The sequence below is a fragment of the Centropristis striata genome, chromosome 5 (genome assembly GCF_030273125.1).
Source record: "Centropristis striata isolate RG_2023a ecotype Rhode Island chromosome 5, C.striata_1.0, whole genome shotgun sequence".
NCBI classification, from domain to species: Eukaryota; Metazoa; Chordata; class Actinopteri; order Perciformes; family Serranidae; genus Centropristis; species Centropristis striata.
The window spans coordinates 25,641,536-25,666,253 of NC_081521.1; the positions used below are offsets into that span (position 1 = coordinate 25,641,536).

At 37.9% G+C, this 24,718-nt stretch overlaps 2 protein-coding genes across 2 annotated transcripts; one reads left to right on the forward strand and one right to left on the reverse strand.

Annotated features, from left to right (window-relative positions):
• The first annotated feature begins 28 nt into the window (after positions 1-28).
• Positions 29-12,661, forward strand: LOC131971835 (serine hydroxymethyltransferase, mitochondrial-like). Its single transcript, XM_059333470.1, has 12 exons — positions 29-627; positions 2,108-2,311; positions 4,408-4,487; positions 6,219-6,419; positions 7,202-7,283; positions 7,383-7,505; positions 7,707-7,846; positions 8,251-8,413; positions 8,646-8,745; positions 9,157-9,312; positions 9,942-10,049; positions 11,295-12,661. The coding sequence occupies exons 1-12, from the start codon at positions 502-504 to the stop codon at positions 11,420-11,422; spliced, it is 1,611 nt and encodes a 536-aa protein (XP_059189453.1). The 5' UTR covers positions 29-501; the 3' UTR covers positions 11,423-12,661.
• A 4,667-nt stretch (positions 12,662-17,328) lies between these two features.
• On the reverse strand, positions 17,329-23,396 carry ndufa4l2a (NDUFA4 mitochondrial complex associated like 2a). The gene is made up of 4 exons (XM_059333574.1): positions 23,260-23,396; positions 18,994-19,079; positions 17,860-17,920; positions 17,329-17,715 (listed from the first exon to the last, which is right to left on the reverse strand). Exons 1-4 carry the CDS (start codon positions 23,302-23,304, stop codon positions 17,659-17,661), a joined length of 249 nt encoding a protein of 82 aa, XP_059189557.1. The 5' UTR covers positions 23,305-23,396; the 3' UTR covers positions 17,329-17,658.
• Between the last annotated feature and the right edge of the window lie 1,322 nt (positions 23,397-24,718).

A 24,718-nucleotide genomic window follows, 5' to 3' on the forward strand; every position in this document is an offset into this window, starting at 1 on the left:
AAAAACTAGGTTCAAGGTTGACTGTTTTTTATACGCTATATAAAAAAAACACATTTTCAACATGTTAGTAAGTGCAGTTTGAGCCTTGTGTTAATAATGTGTTAATGAGATTAATAATGTGAGCTCTGTGTTGTCTAAATCATCCACCAAAAGCTCTACAATGTCTTGAAAAAAAGCAGTAACGTGATCCATAATATCACTTTGTGTGTAGTGTTTTATTGTTTTCTGGATATGCATTCATAGAAGTGAAGACTTGAAATCCATAATTTGTTTTGTTTTTTTAGATTTCTTGGCCCATTTATAATGCAAAATGGATGCATCTTTAAAGTTAAAATCATGTGTAACACAGACTTGAAATGCTTTTTTATCATAAAATGAATTCCTTGCCTGCTTATTGTACAGTGACTGATTAGATTTTTCTTTTTCAAAGAACTGATACAGAGTGAGATGAAACAGATGATTTACTGTTGCTGTCACTTTTATCACTGAGACAAAGTACGCATGCCCTTGGCTTTCCTCCAGTACTCATTTAAATTTCAACCTTTGCACCTTGAAAAGTTTCATGTTTTTTCCCAGCCCTCAGCAGCCACAGTCATGCTTTCTCTGTCATTACGGCAAATATTACGGGTGAGTACATTTCTTTTTTAATGTTTTTATTTGATAGCTTTTTTAAATGCACCTACAGATACACTTGTGCATGCATTAGATGATTTCTCGCTCTGTCTACAAGAGCAGCTGTAACAAAATTACTTATTGCTGCAAACTAGGTCAGCTTGTCACCCCAGCTCACCTCAAACATGTATAATAGAAATGTCTCATTTGAAGAGTCACAATGTGTCTGACTTTCTATTTGTCAGTCCAGCTGCATAAGTGTCGCCGTGTTTGTCTGATGATTATATCAGGTGGTTAAAAGAGAAAAGACTGCTGCTGTTTGTCCCAGAATGTTTGAAAGAAAGTTGACTGCACACTTGGCGCTTTATGCAAGACTTAAATTACTCAAGGCTTAGAAAACATAATGAACACAAAAAGATGAAAGGCTTCGACATATGTTTATGCTTGAACGGTAATCTCTCTATTAGGCAAAAGTAACACACAGTTACGTAACTATCATACAGCTACAAGCTGCCTTCGACAAACAAGACCCTGATAAATAAGTCACTGCGTGTGTGGCCAGCCCACGTTACACTTTTCATGTCCAAGGTTTTCCATAACCGCTCCACTGAATAACACGTTTGTTTTTTTCACTGCCTTTCATTTAATGGATTGTTTAGAACATCAAAAGACGCATTATTCTAACTCCCTTGTTTCCAAACCCCCGGTGCAAAGTATTATAATTTTGAGTGATGAAAGTGTTCTTGCACAAGCTCACTCTTCCTGAGGTTTTCAAAAGACACCAAAGAGCAATCTTGGAAAACAACAACAGAAAAAACAGAAAAACTTTTACTCTGCACAGTGGAGAGTTGCATCAAATCCTCTGACTTAGTGTTTGTCTCTTCATAAAAGTTTTATTACCAGCACTGTGTTGGTAAATAGAACGGTGTGTTGTAAGAAATAAAGCACCACCTCTCTCGGGTCCACAAGAGAGTTTTACAACTTTTGTTTTTAAAGGGTTAAAATTCTGAAAATGAATGAATATGTGGTAGTTATCATCAGGACTGATTCATTTAAATTGGAAATATTATTGATATATATTTTATAGCAGTGTTAGGAATGGGACAATTTTTTCCTCTTAACAGTAACAACTGGGCTTTTTTTAAAATTTGACAAAAAATAAAAATTCAGCAAAATCAATATTGCTAATCAATTTCATATTGTATCCCAGTACAATATGAAATTGATCTTCTTCCCATAATAATAGTGGATTTACGTAAACAAACATTTACATTGTTTACATTTACATTGTTACATTATTACATGATATTACTTTGTAGTTATGATCAGTCAGTGAAAGTGTAAATTATTATAGTATAATTTCAAGGCATTTCTTTAATGTGGAAATTTTTTTCCCTCTGACACATGAGAGCAGCTTCTTTTAAAGGGATACACACGTTTTAAGAAGTGGACATTTACTTGACTGAAATGATAACGTTGTGTGTCCCTGCACCAGCCCGTGCAGCCCCTCTTCCTTAGGGTGTTAGGATGTTCGGGGCGAGAGGGACAGCTCACAGCGGAGTCGTGCAGACGGGGCCTCTGCAGCGCCGGTGAGTGGACGGGACAGGAGAGTCTGGCCCAGGACGACCCGGAGATGTGGAATCTCCTGCAGCAGGAGAAGGACAGGCAGTGCCGGGGACTGGAGCTCATCGCATCTGAGGTAAAGAGGAGAGAGATGGAAGCAGTGGAGTGGAGATGTTTTGTGTTTCGTGTTCTCTTTGAATCACCTTCACTCTTGTTATTACCTATTGATAAGGATATTTAGTGAGCTTATCTAAATATAGAATTATTAGTCTTGCCAATAAAGCTTACTCAAACTGAAACTGAAAATTGAAAGAAAGGCGGAAAGTAAAACTGGATTGTTTCTAATGGCCAGCAGGGGGAGACTCCACTGGTTGCAAAAAGAAGTCAGATTGTATAGAAGTTAATTATAAAAATGGCCCTACTTTTGATTAAATACCTCAGTAATTTTTTTCCCCAATGAGTTTATGTTCTCAATCACTAGTTTATAACAGCATGATGTTCATTTTGTAAATTATGATCAAATTTAGAGTAAAATAGATGATAAGGCAGGATCAAATCTTCATGTAAACATTCAAACTGGGGTTGAATGTAAACTGGGATAACCCATGTCCAGCAGTTTTGTGAGGATGTTTAAAAGTGACTGTTTAAATGTTTGTTCAGTATCTTACATCACACATGGACTCTGTGTGTGTGAAACTGGGAGTGAAAAACAGGTGTTTGCATAACTCTTGGTAGGATTGCTTTACAGCATTCACAAAATCCAAAAATCTATTCAATTAGCATATATCATTTTCTCAGATTGATTTCCGTTGTCCCAGCTGCTTGTTCTATTCAGACTGTTGGTAGATGAGGATGTGACAGAACTCATTATGTAAAAGTAATATGTTCAAATGAAAATATGTGCAAATGAAAAATTAGCTGATAGGTGCATTAATTATCTACATAGAGTTTGGTGTTAAGGGAACATCCCTTTTCTTTAGACAGAGGTGTTAAGATTGCAGTTTGTTAGAGAGAAGGCAAGAAGAACAACTTAAACTGCAGAGGAGCCTCCTTCGGCAGTGTAACTGCAAGCCACCAGAGATGTAGTTTCTCGAAATTCCACTGTTATCTTCAGAGAGTTCATAGATATTTCTTCGCATTTTACCCCTCACAAGTCAGTGATTCCATCTAAGTGGAAGCTGTGGGAAAAGAAGGGAGCTTTCATTCTTCTATTCTCCAGCAATTATGAATCCACAGCACTATCAGTCACAATGACATCTGAAAGATTTTCATCTTCTTGTGTATGTGCTGTCAGTCAGTCGTCGCTGCAGGCTGACTCCCAATGGAGAGCCACCGTTTTTTTGTTGTTTTTTTTCCCTTCAGGAACACAGCCAAGTGATCCCATTAGGTTCCCTCGCTGATTTCTGCCCTTGATCTCCACATTTTGAGTTGAGACTGAGGAGGAAGGGTGATCGTGTATGTGTGTGTGTTGAGATAGTGTTTTGAAATGTCATAGAGAGAGTTTTGTGCCACATAGGGGACTGGTTTTAAATCCCACTGGAATGATTGAGGGATCCCTGAACAGTGACAGGTTTAGTATAATAACAAGGCAGAGGGGGCGGCTGAGGAGGCCAGAGAGGGAGACAGAGAGAGAGAAAGAAGATGAGCAGAAATGAGAGTGTAAGAAGAAAAAAAGAGACTGAGCCAGGAAGAAAAATTCATTTACATTCATTTCCTTCTCTGCAGTTCAATTTCTCCGCTGACTCTCAAGTGTCTTTGGTAGATTTGGCACAGTGCTGAACCACACAGGGATTCAGTATTAGTTAGATTCCTCTATAATCATCTTTTAATTTGCACCTCTTGCTTTATATTTTAGCTAATTAAATTCAGTTCCAAAAAAGACTGTGGGGGACCTTTTGTGGGATTCCTTTCAACAGATTCAACACATATTAAAACACCTTTGATTGTCCTTTTCTTTGTGTGGGACCTGTCTTACTGATTTATAATTGGTATTTGCATGAAACATGCTTATAGTTTGAGTAATGTGCACACTGGATGAGTCAAGTTTGGACTGGTTGTACTGTGTAGCTGGGCCTCGCTGAAAAAGAGCAGAGGTGTTCAGCCGCCCCTCTGCAGGTAAACGAAGGTTATATTTGAAGGGTGACAGTGTTCTGCATATATAAGCGTGATGGGGAAAAAAAACTTACAGTGTGTGGCTGTGGATGTTGACACTGTGCTTGTTTGTCCTGTCAGAACTTCTGCAGCCGTGCAGCGCTCGAGGCCCAGGGCTCCTGTCTGAACAACAAATACTCTGAGGGATACCCGGGACAAAGGTAGCTGCAGGGGCAATGCACTGTTACAATTTTCACAAACTTTTGAAAGATTTTCAGAAGCCCAAGTGTATAATTTATTAAATTAAATGACAATTTAGCTCCTGGACTAGAATATGATGTAATTTAACATAATAGAATACAGTTCTGTCTAAAATAACACACTTTTATGCAGTGAAATATGACTCAATATGATTCAGTCTAATATGCTAACATGATACAATTTTTAACGATACAATGTGTAACAGTGCATTATGGAGCAATATAAAAGGCAACGATACAATATATAACAATGCAATACGTAATTATGAGGGGCCTCTCATATTCACAATTTTACCTCTCACAAACAAAAAATACCACGAACATTCACAATTTCACCTCTCACATTCACAATTTCACCCCTCACATTGACAATTTTACCTCTCACATTCACAATTTTACCTCCCACAAACACAAAAAATACCACGAACATTCACAATTTCACCTCTGGCATATATAATTTCACCTCTCACATTCACAGTTTTACCTCTCACATTCACAATTTTACCTCTCACAAACAAAAAATACCACGAACATTCACAATTTCACCTCTCACATTCACAATTTCACCCCTCACATTCACAATTTTACCTCTCACATTCACAATTTTACCTCTCACAAACACAAAAAATACCACGAACATTCACAATTTCACCTCTCACATTCACAGTTTTACCTCTCACATTCACAATTTCACCTCTCACATTCACAATTCTACCTCTCATACACAGAATATACCTCGCGCATTCACAATTTCACCTCTCACATACACAATTTTACCTTTCACATACACAAAACAACCTTTCACATTCACAATTCTACCTCTCACATTCACAATTTTACCTCTCGCATTCACAATTCTACCTCTCACATTCACAATTTTACCTCTCACAAACACAAAAAATACCACGAACATTCACAATTTCACCTCTGGCATATATAATTTCACCTCTCACATTCACAGTTTTACCTCTCACATTCACAATTTTACCTCTCACAAACAGAAAAAATACCACGAACATTCACAATTTCACCCCTCACATTCACAATTTTACCTCTCACATTCACAATTTTACCTCTCACAAACAGAAAAAATACCACGAACATTCACAATTTCACCCCTCACATTCACAGTTTTACCTCTCACATTCACAATTTCACCTCTCACATTCACAGTTTTACCTCTCACATTCACAATTTCACCTCTCACATTCACAATTCTACCTCTCATACACAGAATATACCTCGCGCATTCACAAATTCACCTCTCACATACACAATTTTACCTTTCACATACACAAAACAACCTTTCACATTCACAATTCTACCTCTCACATTCACAATTTTACCTCTCGCATTCACAATTCTACCTCTCACATTCACAATTTTACCTCTCACAAACTCTTTGTGAATGTGAGAGGTATTTTTTGTATATGTGACTAGGAAGAATTCATTGACCCATACAGTCCCTCATAGGTAATGGTACAATTCCTTAAAAATACAAATCGGAACAATACAATATGTACATATATAATACGTAATAATACAATACGTAAAAATGCAATATTTAACAATACACTGCATAGAGATACGATACGTAATGATCGAAACATAATGATGCAATGCATAACAATACAATTTTAATGATACAGGACACAACAGTGCATAATGTAATAAAATGTGATGTGTTCTCAGGTACTATGGAGGTGCAGAGATTGTAGACCAGATTGAGCTGCTGTGTCAGAAGCGAGCACTCTCCGCCTTCGGTCTTGACCCAAATCTGTGGGGCGTCAACGTCCAGCCGTACTCCGGATCCCCTGCTAACTTTGCAGCCTACACATCTGTTCTGCAGCCTCATGACCGCATCATGGGCCTGGATCTGCCCGATGGAGGACAGTGAGTGAACATGTACTCGAATACAGAGCTTTTGGGTTCGTAGCAACACTCAACACAAGTAATAATATGATGTTGTCCCATCACTGTTTGTCAATGCATTTGGGTAGATGTGTTTTTTGACATTTATTACATTATTAGATGCCACAGTAATTTTGTTAAATGTGTCATGAAATGTTGTGAGATTTTGCCTGAGTGGTTTTGACATGTTCCCGCATGAAACTGGCTGTTTTTATGGGACTTAATGTCAAGAGGAATTAATGTAAATGACAAAATGTTAGTCACACAGTCTGGAGTCTTCAAATTATACCACCCTTTGAAATGTATTTTTAGTTGAACTACAACCACAGAAGTGTGGGAAACGTAAACAATAATTTTTCCAAAATTAAACCCAAACGCACATCTGAGTCATGTTACTGCTGCAGGCTTCAGTTGGCTTCAGGATGAACTCAGAATTTTAATATCTTGTGAAAAAAAGTAACAATACAGCAATATAATATAAAGATGATTTCATATTTACATGACCAGGTGGATTAAATGTCCAAAAGTACAAGTCGCAGCAACTACAGAGGATAGGCAGTGGGAAGAAGGTGTTTGAAGCAGAGAGAGCACTGAAATCAGTGTCAGGGAAATTATTCTATTCAATATTTGACATTTTCAACATGAGTAATATTGGTCATATAGAGGAGAAATCAGGATCTAGCAAGGTCAGACCGAGTTCAAAAGAACTTCTGGGATGCACACTCTACTAAACTTTAATTTCTACTCTCCCCGCAACATTTCAGCCTTACCCACGGCTACATGACAGACACCAAGAGGATCTCAGCCACCTCCATCTACTTTGAATCGATGCCTTACAAGCTGAATGTGAGTCATTTGTCTAACTTTTGCAAAGAGGGATTTGTAGAAGCTGTAAAAGATACTCACTGTTGACTAGTGTTGGACTCTTCTCTTGGATCTTCTCAGCCTCAAACAGGTCTGATAGATTATGAGCAGCTGGAGAAGACGGCCCGACTTTTCAGACCCAGACTCATCATAGCAGGAACCAGCGCCTACGCTCGCCTCATCGACTACCCTCGCATGAAGAAGGTACATATGTCAGGAATTATGTTTGCTATGTTGTGCACTAAATAATGATTTAGTAGTTGATTTGATAGCCCTGAACTCTATTAAAAAGCTGTCTAAGTCCCTAAAGGAGGTTTATAAGCACAGCGTCAATAGGAAACACAATTAAGAGAAAACTTAAATGATGAATGACAATCAAATAATGTGTCTGACTGCGTGTTTCAGCTGTGTGAGGAGCTTAATGCCTACCTGCTGGCAGACATGGCTCATATCAGCGGCCTGGTGGCAGCAGGAGCTGTTCCTTCTCCTTTCGATCACGCTGACCTTGTCACCTCTACGACCCATAAGTCCCTGCGTGGAGCAAGGTGAACGCCTGGGAGCTGTGTGGGAATGTTTTTTTCATGCAGCAACATTCTCTTAATGCTGTTAAGAGAAAGAAAATAAGAAAAGTCAACTCCAGAAACTTCTTAACTACCAAAATACTGGCAAAACATTATTTTTCTTATCTTGGTGAGAGTGCTCTTCTCGACCACTCTCGAGCAAATTTCCTCTTCAATAAGAGAAAGGAAATGACTGGAGGAGAAGAACAAGAATAAGAAAAGACTGGTGAATCTCAGAAAACAATGGTTACGGTACTAATAAAATAAGAACAATTTGTGGATAGGGACAAAAATAAAACGATATTTCCTCATATAAGTGTTAAAGGTCAGGTCAAGGTATTAAAATTGTTAAATGAAACATTTCAAAGGTTTTGCTCTCCACTCTGCAGGGCCGGTCTGATCTTCTACAGGAAAGGTGTGCGTTCTGTGGATAAGAAAGGTCGGGAGGTGACCTATGACCTCCAGGACAAGGTGAACTTCGCAGTGTTCCCGTCACTTCAGGGAGGACCTCACAACCACGCCATTGCAGGGGTGTCCGTCGCCCTCAGACAGGTCCAGCTATCAACATTAAAACTTAATATTCAACAATAGCAAAAACAAAGAGAGAGAGAGAGAGAGAGAGAGAGAGAGAGAGAGAGAGAGCATCCTTTGGGGGAAAACACATTTCAACAGAACATTTTCAGCAGCAGCTTAATTTCAGCAGCTCATGTATAAAACATGCAAGTCATCTGGAGTGTCCTGATATGGTCTTTCTCATTACACAGCATCGTTTCTGTCTCTGCAGGCTTCCACTCCCATGTTCAAACAGTACATCGCTCAAGTGCTGCTGAACGCCAAGTCCATGGCTAATGCTCTGCTGAAGAAAGGCTTCACCCTGGTGTCAGGTACTGAAGGAGCTGAGGAGCGATTTTTTTTAATAATAAAGATGTACATATACATCAGAAGTTTGTTTATTTTGGGGTGTTTTTTAGCTGAATATGGAATAAGATTTTGCATTTAAAGTAATATTGCATTTCTACCATTCAAAGTACCTGACGCAATTCCTTTTGGATTGCTTCTTAAACCCTCATTTGCATTCTGTATTCATGACTTTAGAAAAGCTCACGTAACCTTCACTTGACAGTTGAATGGGAGGGGGGAAGCCAAGATTAAGTGGAAAGTGGTGATAATGTCATCATGTCTGTATGAAGGTTTGAGTGGAGAGTGAAGGGAAAAATGGCAATTTATCTCACCGTCAGACACATTTTCCACTAAGCTGAAGTGAATTAAATCTCTTCTTCTTCTCCTCCTCTCAGGTGGGACTGACAACCACCTGGTCTTAGTTGACCTGCGACCTCGCGGGATGGACGGGGCTCGAGCTGAGAGGGTCCTGGAGCTTGTGTCCATCACCGCCAACAAGAACACTTGCCCCGGAGACAAGAGTGCTCTCACTCCAGGAGGACTCCGTCTCGGTACTGAAATGAGTCTACAGTCTCGGAAAAAATGATTAGACCACCCTTTTTCTTAAATTTTGTGTTCATTTTAATGCCTGGTACATTTGTTTGGACAAATATAATGATAACAACAAAAATAGCTCATAAGAGTTTAATTTAAGATCTGCTGTCTCGCCATTTTCCAAGTTTTTCTTGGTAATAACCAAAATCATTAAAATGAAAACCATGGAAAATGGCTAGATAACAGCTATTAAATTAAACTCTTATGAGCTATTTTTGTTGTTATTATATTTGTCCAAACAAATGTACCTATAGTTGTACCAGGCATTAAAATTAACAAGAAATTGAGGACAACAAGAGTGGTCTAATAATTTTTTCCATTACTGTATTTGCAGCGTGTACAGGAAGCGTTGGTTAGCTGATTATTGTTGCTGACGAGCTGCAGGAAGAGTGAAGGTTGTTTGGGCTGAATCTGTCAACCAGTCAGTCTTCCTACTACCTATATGATATTGGGCTTTCTTCTCCCTCTCTGTGTCTGTCTGTGTGATGTGTCTCTGTTTGCTTTTGTCTGTTTGTCCGTCCGCCTGCCAGTCAACCTGTCTACATGCGTCTGCCCTAACATTTCATAATAATATTGTTTCTTGCAGGAACTCCGGCTCTCACCTCCAGACAGTTCAAGGAAGCAGACTTTGATAAGGTTGTGGAGCTTATTGATGAAGGGATTCAGATCGCTTTGGATGTGAAGAAGAAGACTGGTAAGACAGGAGGGAGAGTTAGGGGTGTTATATAGTAGTAAACACATCATGTTGACATATGGTTTGTTGGGAAGGCTTTCTAATGCTTTGTGACTGTGAGAACCAGAGAACGTGTTAAGAAACAACATGATGATGTGCATTAAAGAAGACAATCTGTCATTTTTTAAAGTTTTAAGTAGGTTCAGTGTTGTACAGGACTTTTATTTCATGTTTTCTAACAAATACCTAAGTATAAATACCTCATACCTAACCTCATTTAAAGTATCAAAAGTAAAAGCTCTTAATGGAGAATGACCCCACTCTGATTGTTAAATATGTTCCAAACATATGATTATTATTATTATTACTATTATTATTATTATTTTTATTATTATTATTATTATTATTATTATTGATGTAAGCAGCATTTTAATTTTCTCAAGGTAGGGCTAATTTTAACTACTTAATATGCTGTTAAGAGGTTTCATTTATAAAAATAGTTAATCACTTCAATGTATCATGTTTTTTAATGTTAAATCTTGACATGAAAAGTAACTAAAGCTGTCAGCTAAATGTAGTGGAGTAAAAAGTACAATATTTCTCTCAAAATGTAGTGGAGTATAAAGTTACTTAAAAATGGAAATACTAAAGTAAAGTACAAGTACCTCAAAATTGTACTTAAGTACAGTACTTGAGTAAATGTACTGAGTTACATTCCACCACTGCCTAAGTGACAGTTGTGTACCAGTGACTCAAAAAAAATGACACACCATTGTGGTTAACTTTGTTGAAAAACTACATGGTTAGGTTTAGGAAAAGATCATGGTTTGGTTAAGTAAGCACAATTGTTACATAACTTAAGTTCCATACGTTAAGTTTACACACATATCGTAAGTTAAGTACGTCACCTGAGTTACCGTAAGTTAAAATAAAGTAACCTGTGTTTATTTGACCCATACAGCTGTCCCGACCCTTCTGCCATGTTGACTTTGTCAATCTTTATACTAAGTCAGCTGACTTCCTTATTTTTTATTCCACTTAACTAAAAATGTTTTTACACACCAAGTTTGTTATTTAGCCTCCCCTCATTGATGTAAATTGGGTGGACAAAACCCAAATAGTTTTTCAACAGTCCCTAAATGACAAGCTTTCAAGCACATGCCAGGGACATGAATGTCTTTTTACAGCACTAGAAAACTTTTTTTCAGACAGATTTACAAAATAAATCCTTCAGCTTGTTCCTTTGATTCCTCTTTCTCCCCACAGGAAATCTGGCCAGCTTTAAGTCCTTCCTACTGGAGGACAAAGAGACAGTGTCACGCATCGCAGAGCTCCGCCAGCGGGTGGAGCTATTCGCCAGGCCCTTCCCCATGCCCGGATTCACTGACCACTGAAACATCACACATAAACAGTTTCCTTCCACATCTTCGACATTTATTTTATTTCTCCTCTAAGATTTTTTTTATTCTTTAATGGTAATAAGCATTGTTACAAAACTGTCAGCTTTATGTCAGTTGAAAGTTGTGCTGCATCAGTGGTCACATTTGCATATCAACTAATGACATTATAATTGCAAAATAAGGTGACAAATGTAACCTGATGTATCAAAGTCTGATTAATAAAAAAACATACAATACAATATTCCTGATGATACAGATCTACTGTATATTGAAAGTGTTTATTAATGTTTTTGCCAGCAACTCTAACTCCTCCTGGCATCCATAAATGGAGGCTCGTGTTTAAACATTTAATAAATGACTATATAGTAGAACAGAACTGTAGCAACATTAAATATGTCTTCATAAAAGAAGTTAGAGTTGTTGACAAATACTGAGATTTAAAGTAAAGTGTCTCCCTAAATGTAATTATGCAAGTATCAATGAATTAGCTATCCATTTAGTGAAGAATTTATCAAACTTTTTACAGAGAATTTTACAGTTAACATTCTTATAAGCTTCTTTGAAAAATTATGATTGAACCTACTAGATTTGTTATATTTGTTTATGATGAGTTTGATAATGATGATGCTTTCCTTTAAGATTGTTTTCACTCTCCTACATTTTCCACGTCTCAGACTGTGCTTTGCTGCCCTAAGCCGAGAAGGACCTTAAGTGTTTTTGGTATTTGGCTTTTTGTCGCTAAGCTTTTTTAAGAGCCCTTATCAAGTCAGGCTTTGTCCCAGGCTGGGAAACCACAGCAGCTATGTTGGGAATTGAACACATGCTCAGTTTACACCCACAGAACCACAAACCAAGAGGAGAAACAGTTAAACAGTGGAAACTATGTTTTCAATCGTTTAAAAAAAACAGCACAACTAATATCACCTTCTATACACGATCGCCCATAAAGTTGGAATAACTTTGATTTTAGACACAGTCCTCTGTTAGTTGTGGTTTCCTTTTTATTGTGATATGTTTGGAATAGATTGAGAAGAAATTTGGAAAAGATATACACTTTATCTGCTGAGAATAAATTACATTGTCATAATCATTTCATGGAAAGAGGTAAAAAATATTATGGGCGATTGTGTACATTCACTTTAATTTATATTGTAAAGGATTTGTGATGAATGTACAATGTATATACAGTAGATCATTGCAATAAAAACTCAATGTTTTCACGTTTGTTGAACATTAAATAATATTGGATTAGCTCTCTGTTGTTGTCGGTTATATAAATGCCACATGCATGCATAGAGAGGCAGATGATGTTTATGTAGAGCAGAAGGAGGGAGGAGACTGCAGACTTTATAAACATTGATCCATGTTAAGCTGCTGGCATTTCCTCCGGCCATTTCCTCTGACTGTCAACTTCAGGGAACAGTCCAGAAAAAGAAAATAAAAGCTGATCTTTAGGCTGTGACATGAGATTTAACAGGAAGATAGTCAGAGAAAGAGATTCACACCCTGAAAAAACTTGATCATTTGATGTTTTCAGTGCAATTCAGATGCACGATTTGTCCAAATGTAGACTTCTTATCCTCGCTTGTTTCATGGCTTCAATTCAAAATAACTTCTCTGCATGGAGACTAATAACCAGACTGTACCCGGTGTAAACAAGCAGAAACAAGCAGGTGGAGACCTCCACTTTGCAGAAGTTTCTACATCCTTTAATGCCATTTTTGTTTTTGTGTTACTGTCTCTTTATGCCACCCTGCTACCCCACATTACATAATGCTAATGAGCACAGGCAGGTCATTATAGACATGAGAAGATGAGCGCATTATGTAACTCCAATGTCCTTCACTCTCCCCACAAACCTTCAGAACTTGCATTTCTATTTATTTAAATGCTTTATCTCCCACTGTTTCTCAAATTGCTGCAGTCAGTTCTTCATACTCGGGCAGATAAAAAGAAAAAAATCTTCCTCTTTCTTCCACTGAAGAAAGATGGAACTTTGTTGTTATTTTATTTTGATGTATTTATTTCTTATTCTGAAAAGAAAAGTTTCCTCTGAGACACAAAGCCTTTTATAAAGTGGTACCAAACGAGCTTTACAACATGAAGTGCCGCCGCTGCCTATTGGAGCGCTTAATATTTATTGAATTGAAGAGCTAAATGGACTTTTGTTTGGTGTCCTGCAGAGCTTTTCAGGCTGTCGTCCAATTTTTCATTCGAAGGTTATTGCTTGAGTTTGTGCCAGAGGACTGTGTCCCCTCCGCAGAGACCGGCCAGCTGAGTCACAGGTCAAAGGTCAGGGAAGCTCTCACAACTCTGTCGTCAGGAAACACACACACACGCAGCATCAAAACACAAATAACTACTCATCCGCTTCATCTCTGTGCCTGTTTCTCATGACCTGACAACTGCTTTGACGCAGTGTGTTTGTGTGTGTTTTAAGGCTTTTAAATATCCTTTCGGGAAATCACATTCTCCCTCATGCTCCGTCCTCCCAGGTCTCTAGCCATCTCGTTATTGCCGCAGCGATCCCTGTGGTGTTCCTGTGATATTTTTGATGTTTGCCGGCCTTTTTTCTCTTCATTCGCCCCTTTTTGTTGTTCGAGCGGGGAGGAAATGAGATGAATGTGAGTGCAGAGAGCTGAAAGGCAGGTCTGAAGGTTTTCTTAAGAGGATGAAACACAAGTCTCTCCTTCACTGAACAAAGACAAAATCCTGCAAGAATTTAAGTGTTTGCTTTTCATTTATCCTTTAGAAGTAGCAAAGGTGTTACAGAGGAAGTTAATGATGAGGAAAATTAAGTAGGGTTAAATACTGTATGTCAACATTTAATATGAAATATATATACATACCATATATACGTACCATCCAGCCACATGTTAACCCATAAGAACCTCTGATGTTTTAAAAAAAATACTACCCCTAAATGTCAAAGATCTGTGATGTGATATATATATATATATATATATATATATATATATATATATATATATATATATATACGTTACAATGGGCATATAGGTATTTATGTTTATGATATTTCTTATTTTAAAATAGAAAAAAACTAGACACATTTTCTGCTTACAGAGACACAAATTTGCCTTTTTCTTTTGCATCTCCATAACATTTATCAAAATTTTGACTTTAATTTGTTCAAGAAATTTGGTGAGAACATGTAAAATGCAATACAGGTCACCCTATTAACGGATTAGAATTGTTAAATAGGTTTAAACTTAGCCTAGTTACAAAAAATAAGCTTTTTGAAAATTCTTACGTTTCTGTTTCCAGTCACAGCCACATTTTGGAGAAGGCACTTCTTGTCAAAGTCACATGACCACCACAGCAGGGTGTTGAGTATGTGTCGCTTAGGGATTTAATGAGTTAAGGTGAAGCATAAAGCTGAATATGGGAGATTCTTTAAGATTTAAAGTGTTTGTTACAGAGGTGTCACCCTGGGTTCTTAAGGATAAATATATAATGTGGTCTCCTGGGAGTCCCATAAGATAAGATAAGATAAGATAAGTCAGGACAAGACAAAACAAGACGAGACGAGACGAGACGAGACGAGACGAGACGAGACGACACGAGACGAGACGAGACGAGACGAGACGAGACGACACGAGACGAGACGAGACGAGACGAGACGAGACGACACGAGACGAGACGACACGAGACGAGACGAGACGAGACGAGACTTAATAAGTCAAGTCAAGTCAAGTTAAGACCAGATAAGATCAGACAAGACAAGACAAGACAAGACAAGACAAGACAAGACAAGACAAAGTCAAGTCAAGACCAGATAAGACAATACGAGACGAGACAAGACAAGAAAAGAAAAGACAAGACAAGACAAGACAAGACAAGAAAAGAAAAGACAAAGATAAAGATAAAGATAAAGATAAAGATAAAGATAAGTCAAGTCAAGTCAAGTTAAGACCAGATAAGATCAGACAAGACAAGACAAGACAAGACAAGACAAGACAAGACAAGACAAGACAAGATCAGACAGGACAAGACAAGACAAGATCAGACAGGACAAGAAAAGACAAGACAAAGATAAGTCAAGTGAAGACAAGACAAGACAAGACAAGACAAGACAAGACAAGATAAGATAAGATCAAACTTAATTTATCCTAAAGGAAATTCTTGTGCCAGGTTGCTCCAATTGACAATAAAATATAAGGTCGCAAATTTAACTTTATACTTGACTTGACGTCCAAAAAGCCTTGCAACTTGACATGTACTTTAACACCATTGACTCTGGACTTTATTTGGACTTGTGCCTTGAAAATACTTGATACCTTCCCCCAAGTCATGCTATGAAACTGCAATGTCAGCACTTTTTTTGACGATGAAATTCTGTTTCACCTGTTTTTACCAAGAAATAAATTTTTTTTTAATTGCATTCACAATTTTTGAAAATTTGTTATGCAGGGTTTCCATAAAGTCTCTTTACAATAAAAAAATAATATTACAAAGGCAATTGATGAGATATCTTAATCAGATTTGTTGTATGTACAGTGGTTATCAAAGTTTTTAATCAGATTGCATTTGTGTATTTCAGGTACTCTGTTGATGAATTAGCTAGTGGTAAATGAACCCCTTTAAAAAATTATGTTTACGATATCATGTATCGAACAAAGACCTGAGAAGTAATTAAAGCTGTCAGCCATATTTAGTGGAGTAAGAAGTACAATATTTGCCTTTTAAAATATAGTGTAGTAGAAGTTACAAATGTGGAAATACTCAAGTAAAGTAAAAGTAACTCAAAATTGTAGTCTTAAGTACAGTACTTGAGTAAATGTACTTAGCTACATTCCACCACTGCATATCCAAATTATTATCTGGAATACATTTTGGTGAATTTTGGTGCAGAAATCTACGGAGGCAAAGAGAGAAAGTGTAGTAAAATAAACAGTATGGAGAGATAGTGGCACCTGTGTGTGTGTGTGTGTGTGTGTGTGTGTGTGTGTGTGTGTGTGTGTGAATGTGTGTGTGTGTGTGTGTGTCTCAAGTACACACTGCTTTGCTGTCATACATCAACGTCATGCTGGGGGACTGCTCAGCATCCTGCCACTGCTGTCGCTGATCAAAGGCACAGAGCTGCTGTCACACACACACACACACACACACACACGCACACACACACACACACACACACACACACACACACACACACACTTCTAAATGTGGTCATAGAAGCAACAATCAGGCTGCACAGTGACAGCTGCACTGCCAACAGATGGATCTGTTCCATCAGAGGTACTGATTGTGTATTTTTATCTGAGGATGTGGAAACAGATCTGTATCTGACTCTTTTCAATGCAGGTGGTCGAGGAAAGTCACGGCGCAGGTGTGCAACAAACACTCCCATCCAAACATGAAACAGGCTGTTTGTTTATTGAAAGAATTCAGCCCAGTTTGCGTCTCTGCTTTTTTTTCCTAACTTGCACAGTGATTGCTGAATTTAGTGGCTGCTAAACCAACAATCAGGTGCCATTTATGAAAAAACATGTGCAGTCAAGTCACATTAATGTGACTGTCAAGGTGCTGCAGCAGACATGGACTTTATAAGAAGTATGCATACTTCTAGCTTCACACTCACAAAACATACAACATTTCTAACATACAACAAATAGCTGATAATAATCGGATACATTTACATTAATTCTGACCATTTTTGCATGCAATGCAGTTTTAAATCTTCAATGTATTTTTTCTCCATCTGTTCCAGGCAGCTATCTCCATTTCTTCTCTCTGAAAAATTATTTGCATACCTTATAGAGGTGAGTAAACACCAATAGTAACCTAAAACATTTACAATGATACACTAGAATATCTAAAACACAGCAGCATGGTTAATAAAAAAGTAATCTGTGATGCGAAACCACTTGTTTGGTGCAGTGAAGGGTTTGTGCATATGTATGATTTATTTCTCCTGCATGAGTGTCATCATGTAGAAATACTACATATTCAACTTTTTCAATATTCATATGTATCCATTCACTGACAACAGCTCTATTTACAGGAAATTCAGGTCAAGTTTATCAGATGACCAGCTGCTTTGAGAATATCACACAGGCACAAAGACACTAAAGAGTTACAGGTCCTGATCTAAGATTCATTTCACCTTCCACCTGCAGTGAGGACGTCAAGTGGGAGAAATCTGACCCTAGATCAGGATTTTCTAGTATTTTTCCACTCTGGTTCATGAGAGGACACCAGCGAGGGATTCAGAAGTCGGGTCCTTCTTTCTTCAGGTTTTTGTAATCGGTGGAGATGGCCACAAACTGAAGAAGAAGAAGAAAAAAGAAGAACATGTTGATGCTGTTGTGTGAAGAAATACTTTCTGTATCAAATCTCACTTAATTAAGATACAGTTCAGATTTCATCCCAGTTTCCTAACAATGAACACCTATAGTGTGCTGTTTTACCTTGTATTGGTATGTGGGATCGAGATTATTCCATGGCTCTGGGTTATTGGTCTTGTTCCAGCTACACACAAAAATAAAGTCAGACAGAATTGAGCTCTTTGAGAACTAGCACATTAGTGATCTGATACCCCTGAGAGCGGCTTTATCTCATTCCTGTGTTTGATAGATTAAACACAATAAATAACATAAAAGCAAAAGTTGAGACCCCGATCCAAACTCAAGCCTGCTGTGCCACCACCAGGACACTCTTTCTAAGAATTTCATCAAGCATGTAAAGAAGTATTGCTGCAAAGACAGTGCACCATCTCTTGTTAAAAGCACTTAGCTGTGTGTGCTGTTATGGGGTGAATCAACAGTTTGGCAGCAGGAGGGGAGGATGTGCAAGCAAGAGGTGGTCCGAGGGGGAAATGAAAGCTAGCAGGGAGCCCTGTTGTCACTCACAATCATAAAACAAATGCCTCTTCTAAGATAGTATTCATCTGCAGAAATTCTCATTTTAGGATGAAATTACAAGAGGAAGGAAGTCCATCAGTTCCTTGTTTACACAGTTTAATAATGATATCAATGGTTTACTCCATCCAGCGACCATAGGGGGTCATTGATTCTTCTTTGAAAACTGCAGTCTAACTGTCTTCAAATAATGTGAAAACAACAACAAAAAACACTAAACAGATGTCTAAGCCAGGGGAAAACACACCTATTAATAAGCTAATTGGCAGATGTCGTGTGCAAGGAGATGCATGTCGTTAAGAAATGATGGAAAAATATGAGGGGCCGCATGGGCCATAATTCTTTCTTCCCTCTCACATAAACAAAAATACCTCCCACATTCTCAATTTTACCTCTCACATACACAATTTTACCTCACATTCACAATTTTACCTCTCACATTCACACATTTAGGTAATGAGAGGTAAAATTGTGAATGTGAGAGGTATTTTTTGTGTATGTGAGAGGGAAGAATGAATTATGGCCCATATGGCCCTTCATAGTAGAAAAATGTATACACTGATAAAGATACAGGTTAAACTGTGTTAGTAAGCCAAAACCTCCACAAAACTCATCCATGTAAGTAAAATGTTCATTATTGATCAAATATCATATTGTCTTATGATTATTATCAGCAGTCCTTACGTGACATGGGGTCCTTTAGCCAATCGGATCAGATACATAGATGCCCCGCCCATTCCCAGCAAGATGAAGCAGAACTGGGGGATGAGCTGCAGACATGGAGTGACATCATCAAAAGATTAAGCATCACAAATGTTATTTTTTTAAAGGTGATTCTCAATCTGATATGTGATACTGTGCTGCACAACCTGACAAAAAAGCAGACAAAGGTTGTTCCAAAACAAGAGTGATTCCGAGGTTGGCTCTAGTCAGGGGCTGAGCTCTAATGATGTTTTTAGGCCAAGAGAGGAGGGTCCAACTTTGAACGTTGTGACAAATCCTACTCATTAGGAGTGTTTCCATTAGGTACTTTTCCCTCTAGTGAGGCACTATGGGTGTTGCTTGGGAGAGAGGATACGCCCAAGATCTGCCCAACTTCACCGGTTAGCTGCTCAGGTAGCCACTACTAACAAGTCGACACTGATTGGATACGGTTGAGGCAGTGATTTTGCGAATGCGTGATTCATTTGCAGACTGGTGCAAACTGGACGCTGAGGGGTTAACTGCTCTGACTGCAGCTGGGAGAGACTGCTGTGGAGGGACTGGGTCGCTTGTGAGTGCTTCTGGACAGCTCCTGTAACTTGTTATGAAGAGTAGGAAAGAGTCTCCAAAAGTCTTCATAACACCAAAAAAAGTTGCTAGATTTGTTGCTAGTCGCTTATTGGAGAGTCGCTAGAGGGGTCTGAATAGTCGCTAAATATAGCAACAGAGTCTCTAAGTTGGCAACACTGCTTGCCGTGTCAGTCTGTTACCTGTACCTGTACCTGTATGGGTACAGAGGCCGAGGGGAACTAACTAGTGGGCATAGCCAAAACACTCCAAAAAGTACTCAGTGGAAACACGCCTATTGTGCCTTTAAAACCAAAGTAATGTCGTCTGAGGAATAAGCCTGCATACAGCATGAAACAGTAATTCCTTTTCTATGTTGCATCAGCCTCATGAAGCTTCAGGACTCCTGACACTGTGTGAGCTGAGTTTCAGTTAGTATGCAAATATAAAAAGCACATTCTTGAATTTAAAAAGGGCGGATGCAGCCTTTTTTTCACCCTACTTATCCAACTGTGAGAAACTCTGAATCACCTGCCAACCATCAAAAGTAACTGCACTCAATCCAAATTTCTATTAAGTGATTTTAAATCAAGTTTTTCATGAAGGTGGAAATGTGTTGAGCTGAAGGAGCCAAGATTGACTGCAGCCTCCCGTTGGACCAGATGGAGACTTTACTTGTCACTTCCTGTCTGCGGATTAAAGTTACTGTAACTCTGAGGATTAGCTGCTGGCCTGCTATTGCACAGTCACCCTGCGTCATATGAGTGAACCTGCTGACATACTGTACTCCATACAGCCATACTGGACTCACATTTAGGTTTCAGACTGTCCCCCAAGTAAATTACTGTCTATGTAACTTACGTGGCTAACGTCACCCTCGTAATGACGTGTGCTATTTTTAGAACGCTCCACTGTACCGCGAACCACAAAACGCTCATATGTGTCATTAGGGGTGGTATTGAGAAACGGGCTATTCTGTCATTTAGGTTGGAGATCTTGATGAGCAGAACTTTATTTTATTTTTTTCTGTCTTCTCAATAAGTCATGTCACGACCCCTCTGGTTTATCTTGTGAACCTTTGGAGGGGCCCGGCCCTCAGGTTGGGAACCACTGGACTAACATACCAAACAGTGAAATGCTGCTAAACACACTGATGCATCACTATTTACAATTAATAAGTGATTATATGATGACATATCAGTCGCAGTCGACTTTTTTTCTCTTGACTTTTAATACTTTATATTTTGCTGTTAATACTTTCATACTTTTACTATTGTGCATGACTTTAACCTGTAAAAGTGTCTTTACATTGTTGTATTGGTACTTTTTTCCAGTGGAAAACAGCCAGAGAGAGAAAACCAATCATGGATTTGATCATTCGAAGAAGCACTTTTAACTGTCAGATTAAAATCTGCAGCAACATGACTGAAATATCTCCATGTGTGTCTTTAATACTGTCTGTCTGTCAAACCTTCTCTGTCTGTCTCTCACATTCAGACTTACAGTCTCTCTATATCTGTCTGCATCTCTCAGCATCTGTCTATCTGTTAATTCTTCCTTTTAACCATCTGATCAAGGCACTGACTGATCTTATCACTACATACTTTGAGCTCCATGGTGGTGTCTATTTGCATAGTATATTCTATATAAGAACTGGAATATGATGCATTGCTGTTATTATGTAGATTAATCTACCTGACAGTATATGATGTTCTAAACGAGTACAACTATAAACATCGACAGGAGTAAAACACGGCTGCAACTAACGTTTTTCTTTTTTACACAATTCATTAATCTGCTGATTATTTTCTCGATTGATCATATCTTTATTTATTTTCATAATCCTGATTAGTCTATAAAATGTCAAAAAAAATGTTCAAAATGGTCATCCCAGTTTCACAGAATCCAAGGTGATTTGAAATATTTGTCAGCCCAAAACCAAAAATTATTCAGTTAAATATCATTTCAAAATAGAAAAGCAGAAAATCTCCATATTTGAGTGGTTGAAAATAGCACATTTTGCATGAAGAATTACTATAACAATTAAATGATTATCAAAATAGTTGCTAACTTTGCCGACTAATTGCGGCAGCACTAGTAAAATGCAATATAAACATTAATTATACTGATGGTTTATAATAATACCCAGAAACTCAGGCAACAGAAATGGATCTATATTTTGAGTCATGAGTGATTGTGGACACAGCCTCGGTCCAGCTGCCTGGCTATCTGTCCATTTTTCTGGCTGAATTTCTGTCTTTCTCTCTTAAAGTTCCTGACTGTCTCTAACAGCCTGTCTCTCTATCTGCCGTCTGTCTGTCTGACTGTTGTAATTTGATCAAGGAGCTCTGGTGGAGTCTCTCTGGGATTTGCTCCCTGCAGCTCCTCTCTCTCTCTTTGTCTGTCTGTCTCTCAGCCTGTCTGTCTGTCAAGATGATAGACCATATCAAGGAGCTCTGGTAGAGTCTCATATGGATTTCCTCCCTGCAGCTCCTCTCTCTCTCTCTCTCTCTCTCTCTCTCTCTCTCTCTCTCTCTCTCTCTCTCTCTCTTTCCTGGGAAGCCGATGACAAGAAGTTAAAACTCTGTCACTTCCCTGTGTGACAGCAGAGCTGGTTAAAAAAACGCAAAGATAATCCCATCCCCTGTAGGGACAACTCATATTTTTTTAAACGTATTTTACTCAAACTACTACTTTCCTAAATGCTTAGATGTTGTCAGTCTAGATTTAGGAGGTCTGCAAAAGTCACGGGTGTTTTTTTTAAAGTCTTAAGCTTCTCTAAGATTTTTGAATGAGCCACTGAAGAAACTTAACCTGCTGACCCAAGAGTTAAAATAAGATGAATGGGACAAAATTAGACTTCTGATCACATTGACTGCACTACAAACACTGCAGGCAATCATCAAGTGTGTCGGCTGCTGCTGTGTTTTATTGACTAAAGCTGCAAGGTTAATCGATAGTTAAGCCTAATACTTTCATTGTGCATTCATTATCTGAGATACAAAAAAGTCAATCAATACATTAATTTTAAGGAGGATGTGATTTCTCTCATATTTTAGTAATATTATATAAAGAAATACATTACAGTTTAAATTAACCTCTAATTAGTTTTAGGTAGACCTACAGCCAATATATGGATTTTTTTTTGTCCTTGTTCATCTTCAGCATCCTTTAAAATTAAATAAAACAACAACAAAAAAGAATTTAAAAAAACAGAATACAGGAGCAACTAGAGGTGAAATTTAGCTTAAAACCCAATAATTAATAATTTTAATCTTTAGTGTCCTTTAAAATTCAACGAATGAAAAAATAATTAAAAAAACAGAATACAGGAGCAACTAGAGGTGAAATTTAGCTTAAAACCCAAATGTATTTAAATTGATTTCAATGTGGCATTGACGTTGAGAGAAAAAATATTCTATAAATTATTTATTTTAACAGTACATCTACATCACTGTTACAAACATGGAACCTTCCAGAAACTATCCATTTTCAAGATATTAATTTTTAAAAGCAAACATTAAGGAAAATTACAATTGAGATAAAGAGTTTGCTGCTCATTTCAGCTCAAAATCAAAACATTTCTACGTTAAAAGTAAAAAATAAAAAAAAACTGGGTTGCTGTCACTGACATTTAAGTACTAAGAAGAAACAAACAGGAAATAATTAAAGATTACTCACGCCACGGTGCTTCTTAGCATGCTTCACTACTGTCCGAAATACCATTGCTGCAGGTTATAGAAATTTAAGAACAATGCATGAAATTAAAAACAAGATGTCAGTGTTACAGGCCCTTGTTGTCCACAAGCTGCCGTGCACAGACAGGATTTAGACCTGTTGCACTGTGTTTGTGGAGGGAGGAGGGGAGCAGGAGGAGGAGGAGAAAGAGGTCATTTACATCTGATTACAGCTCCTTCTGCTCCCTTGTTGGAGTGATTACACTGCGCTGGACTCTGTTTAACAGTTTATATTCAAATTATAAGGTTTCATCCATGTAAATGTTCATTATATAATCAGGCAAGAGACATTTTTATACTCATATCATGTTAAATCAGAAGTTGTTTAAGGTCCTGCAGAGAGTTCTTCCTCATTTCCTTCACTGCACTTTGAGGACTTTTGACCCTTTGGGAGCTGACTGGAGGAAATGGAAAAGCATACAAACACTGTGTCCTTTTAAAGGCCACTGGGAAATATATACAGTCTATTAACCTCTTCAGCTGCCCGGGATCATATCAGGAAAGATGTTCAACTGAGAGCTGCTGCAGCAAAAACAAAGAGAAGATCCACACATGAGAGTGAGGTTCCCCCCGAGGCTAAAGTTAAAGGCACTTTGTATGAGCATATTCAGTTTTTCAATAACAAAGTTATTACATTGTTTATTGGTCAGAAGAAACAATGCGAAAGATGATAAATGATACCAAAGAAACATCTACACAGACTTGTGCTATCATGTGTTCATGTTGTCCTCTTCAAAAACTCTTTTCTTCTCACTAGTGACGGATTCTCCCGGCTGATTGTCCTGGCAACAAAGGTCAGGAACACTCCAAAACATAATTATGTACTACAGTCGCCACATTTTAACCTTTTGAGGACTTTGCAAAAGGCCAGTCTGCACGGTGAATAATGTAGATACAGAAACATTTAGGTTTAGGTTTATTTATTTGCGCAGTTAGAATTCCATAAAATGACAAAGATAACAAATAGTGCAAAGTGCAGGGAGAGGCAGAAAACCCAGATGGGCTTATTTAAAGTCTTCACCTAAAATTTCAAAGTTATAAGAAAGTAATAACAAACTGACTATTGAAAAAAACATATGTACAACAACAAGTTATAATGACAATAGCAAAAATAACTATAAAAGCAAAAATATGAACATGATATAAAAGTGTATTATATACCTTATAAATAAAAACATATTTGAGAGATATTGATGTCATAAACAGTAAGTATCTGAAGTTTCTGAAGAAGAGGTACAGATGAGGCATGTGACTCAGATCAGGTTGCCATCCTAACAAAATGTTTCTGAAGAACCAAAATTCTGTGGAGTGTAGTAGGAAAGGTGCTTGCCCAAACTATATTACAATATGAAAGATATGGATAAATTAAACTTTAATAAAGTGTACAAAGACAGTTTGTAGTA

What these genes read in the sequence shown, in the direction of transcription:
- LOC131971835 (XM_059333470.1), top strand. Translation starts at nt 502, where the DNA reads ATGCCCTTGGCTTTCCTCCAGTACTCATTTAAATTTCAACCTTTGCAC. An exon ending in AGGCTTCACCCTGGTGTCAG is followed by an intron (nt 8,746 to 9,156) that starts GTACTGAAGGAG and finishes TCCTCCTCTCAG; the next exon opens with GTGGGACTGACAACCACCTG. An exon ending in TCCAGGAGGACTCCGTCTCG is followed by an intron (nt 9,313 to 9,941) that starts GTACTGAAATGA and finishes TGTTTCTTGCAG; the next exon opens with GAACTCCGGCTCTCACCTCC.
- ndufa4l2a (XM_059333574.1), bottom strand. Translation starts at nt 23,304, where the DNA reads ATGGTATTTCGGACAGTAGTGAAGCATGCTAAGAAGCACCGTGGC. An exon ending in GCTAAAGGACCCCATGTCAC is followed by an intron (nt 17,921 to 18,993) that starts GTAAGGACTGCT and finishes TTTTGTGTGTAG; the next exon opens with CTGGAACAAGACCAATAACC. An exon ending in ATCCCACATACCAATACAAG is followed by an intron (nt 17,716 to 17,859) that starts GTAAAACAGCAC and finishes CTTCTTCTTCAG; the next exon opens with TTTGTGGCCATCTCCACCGA.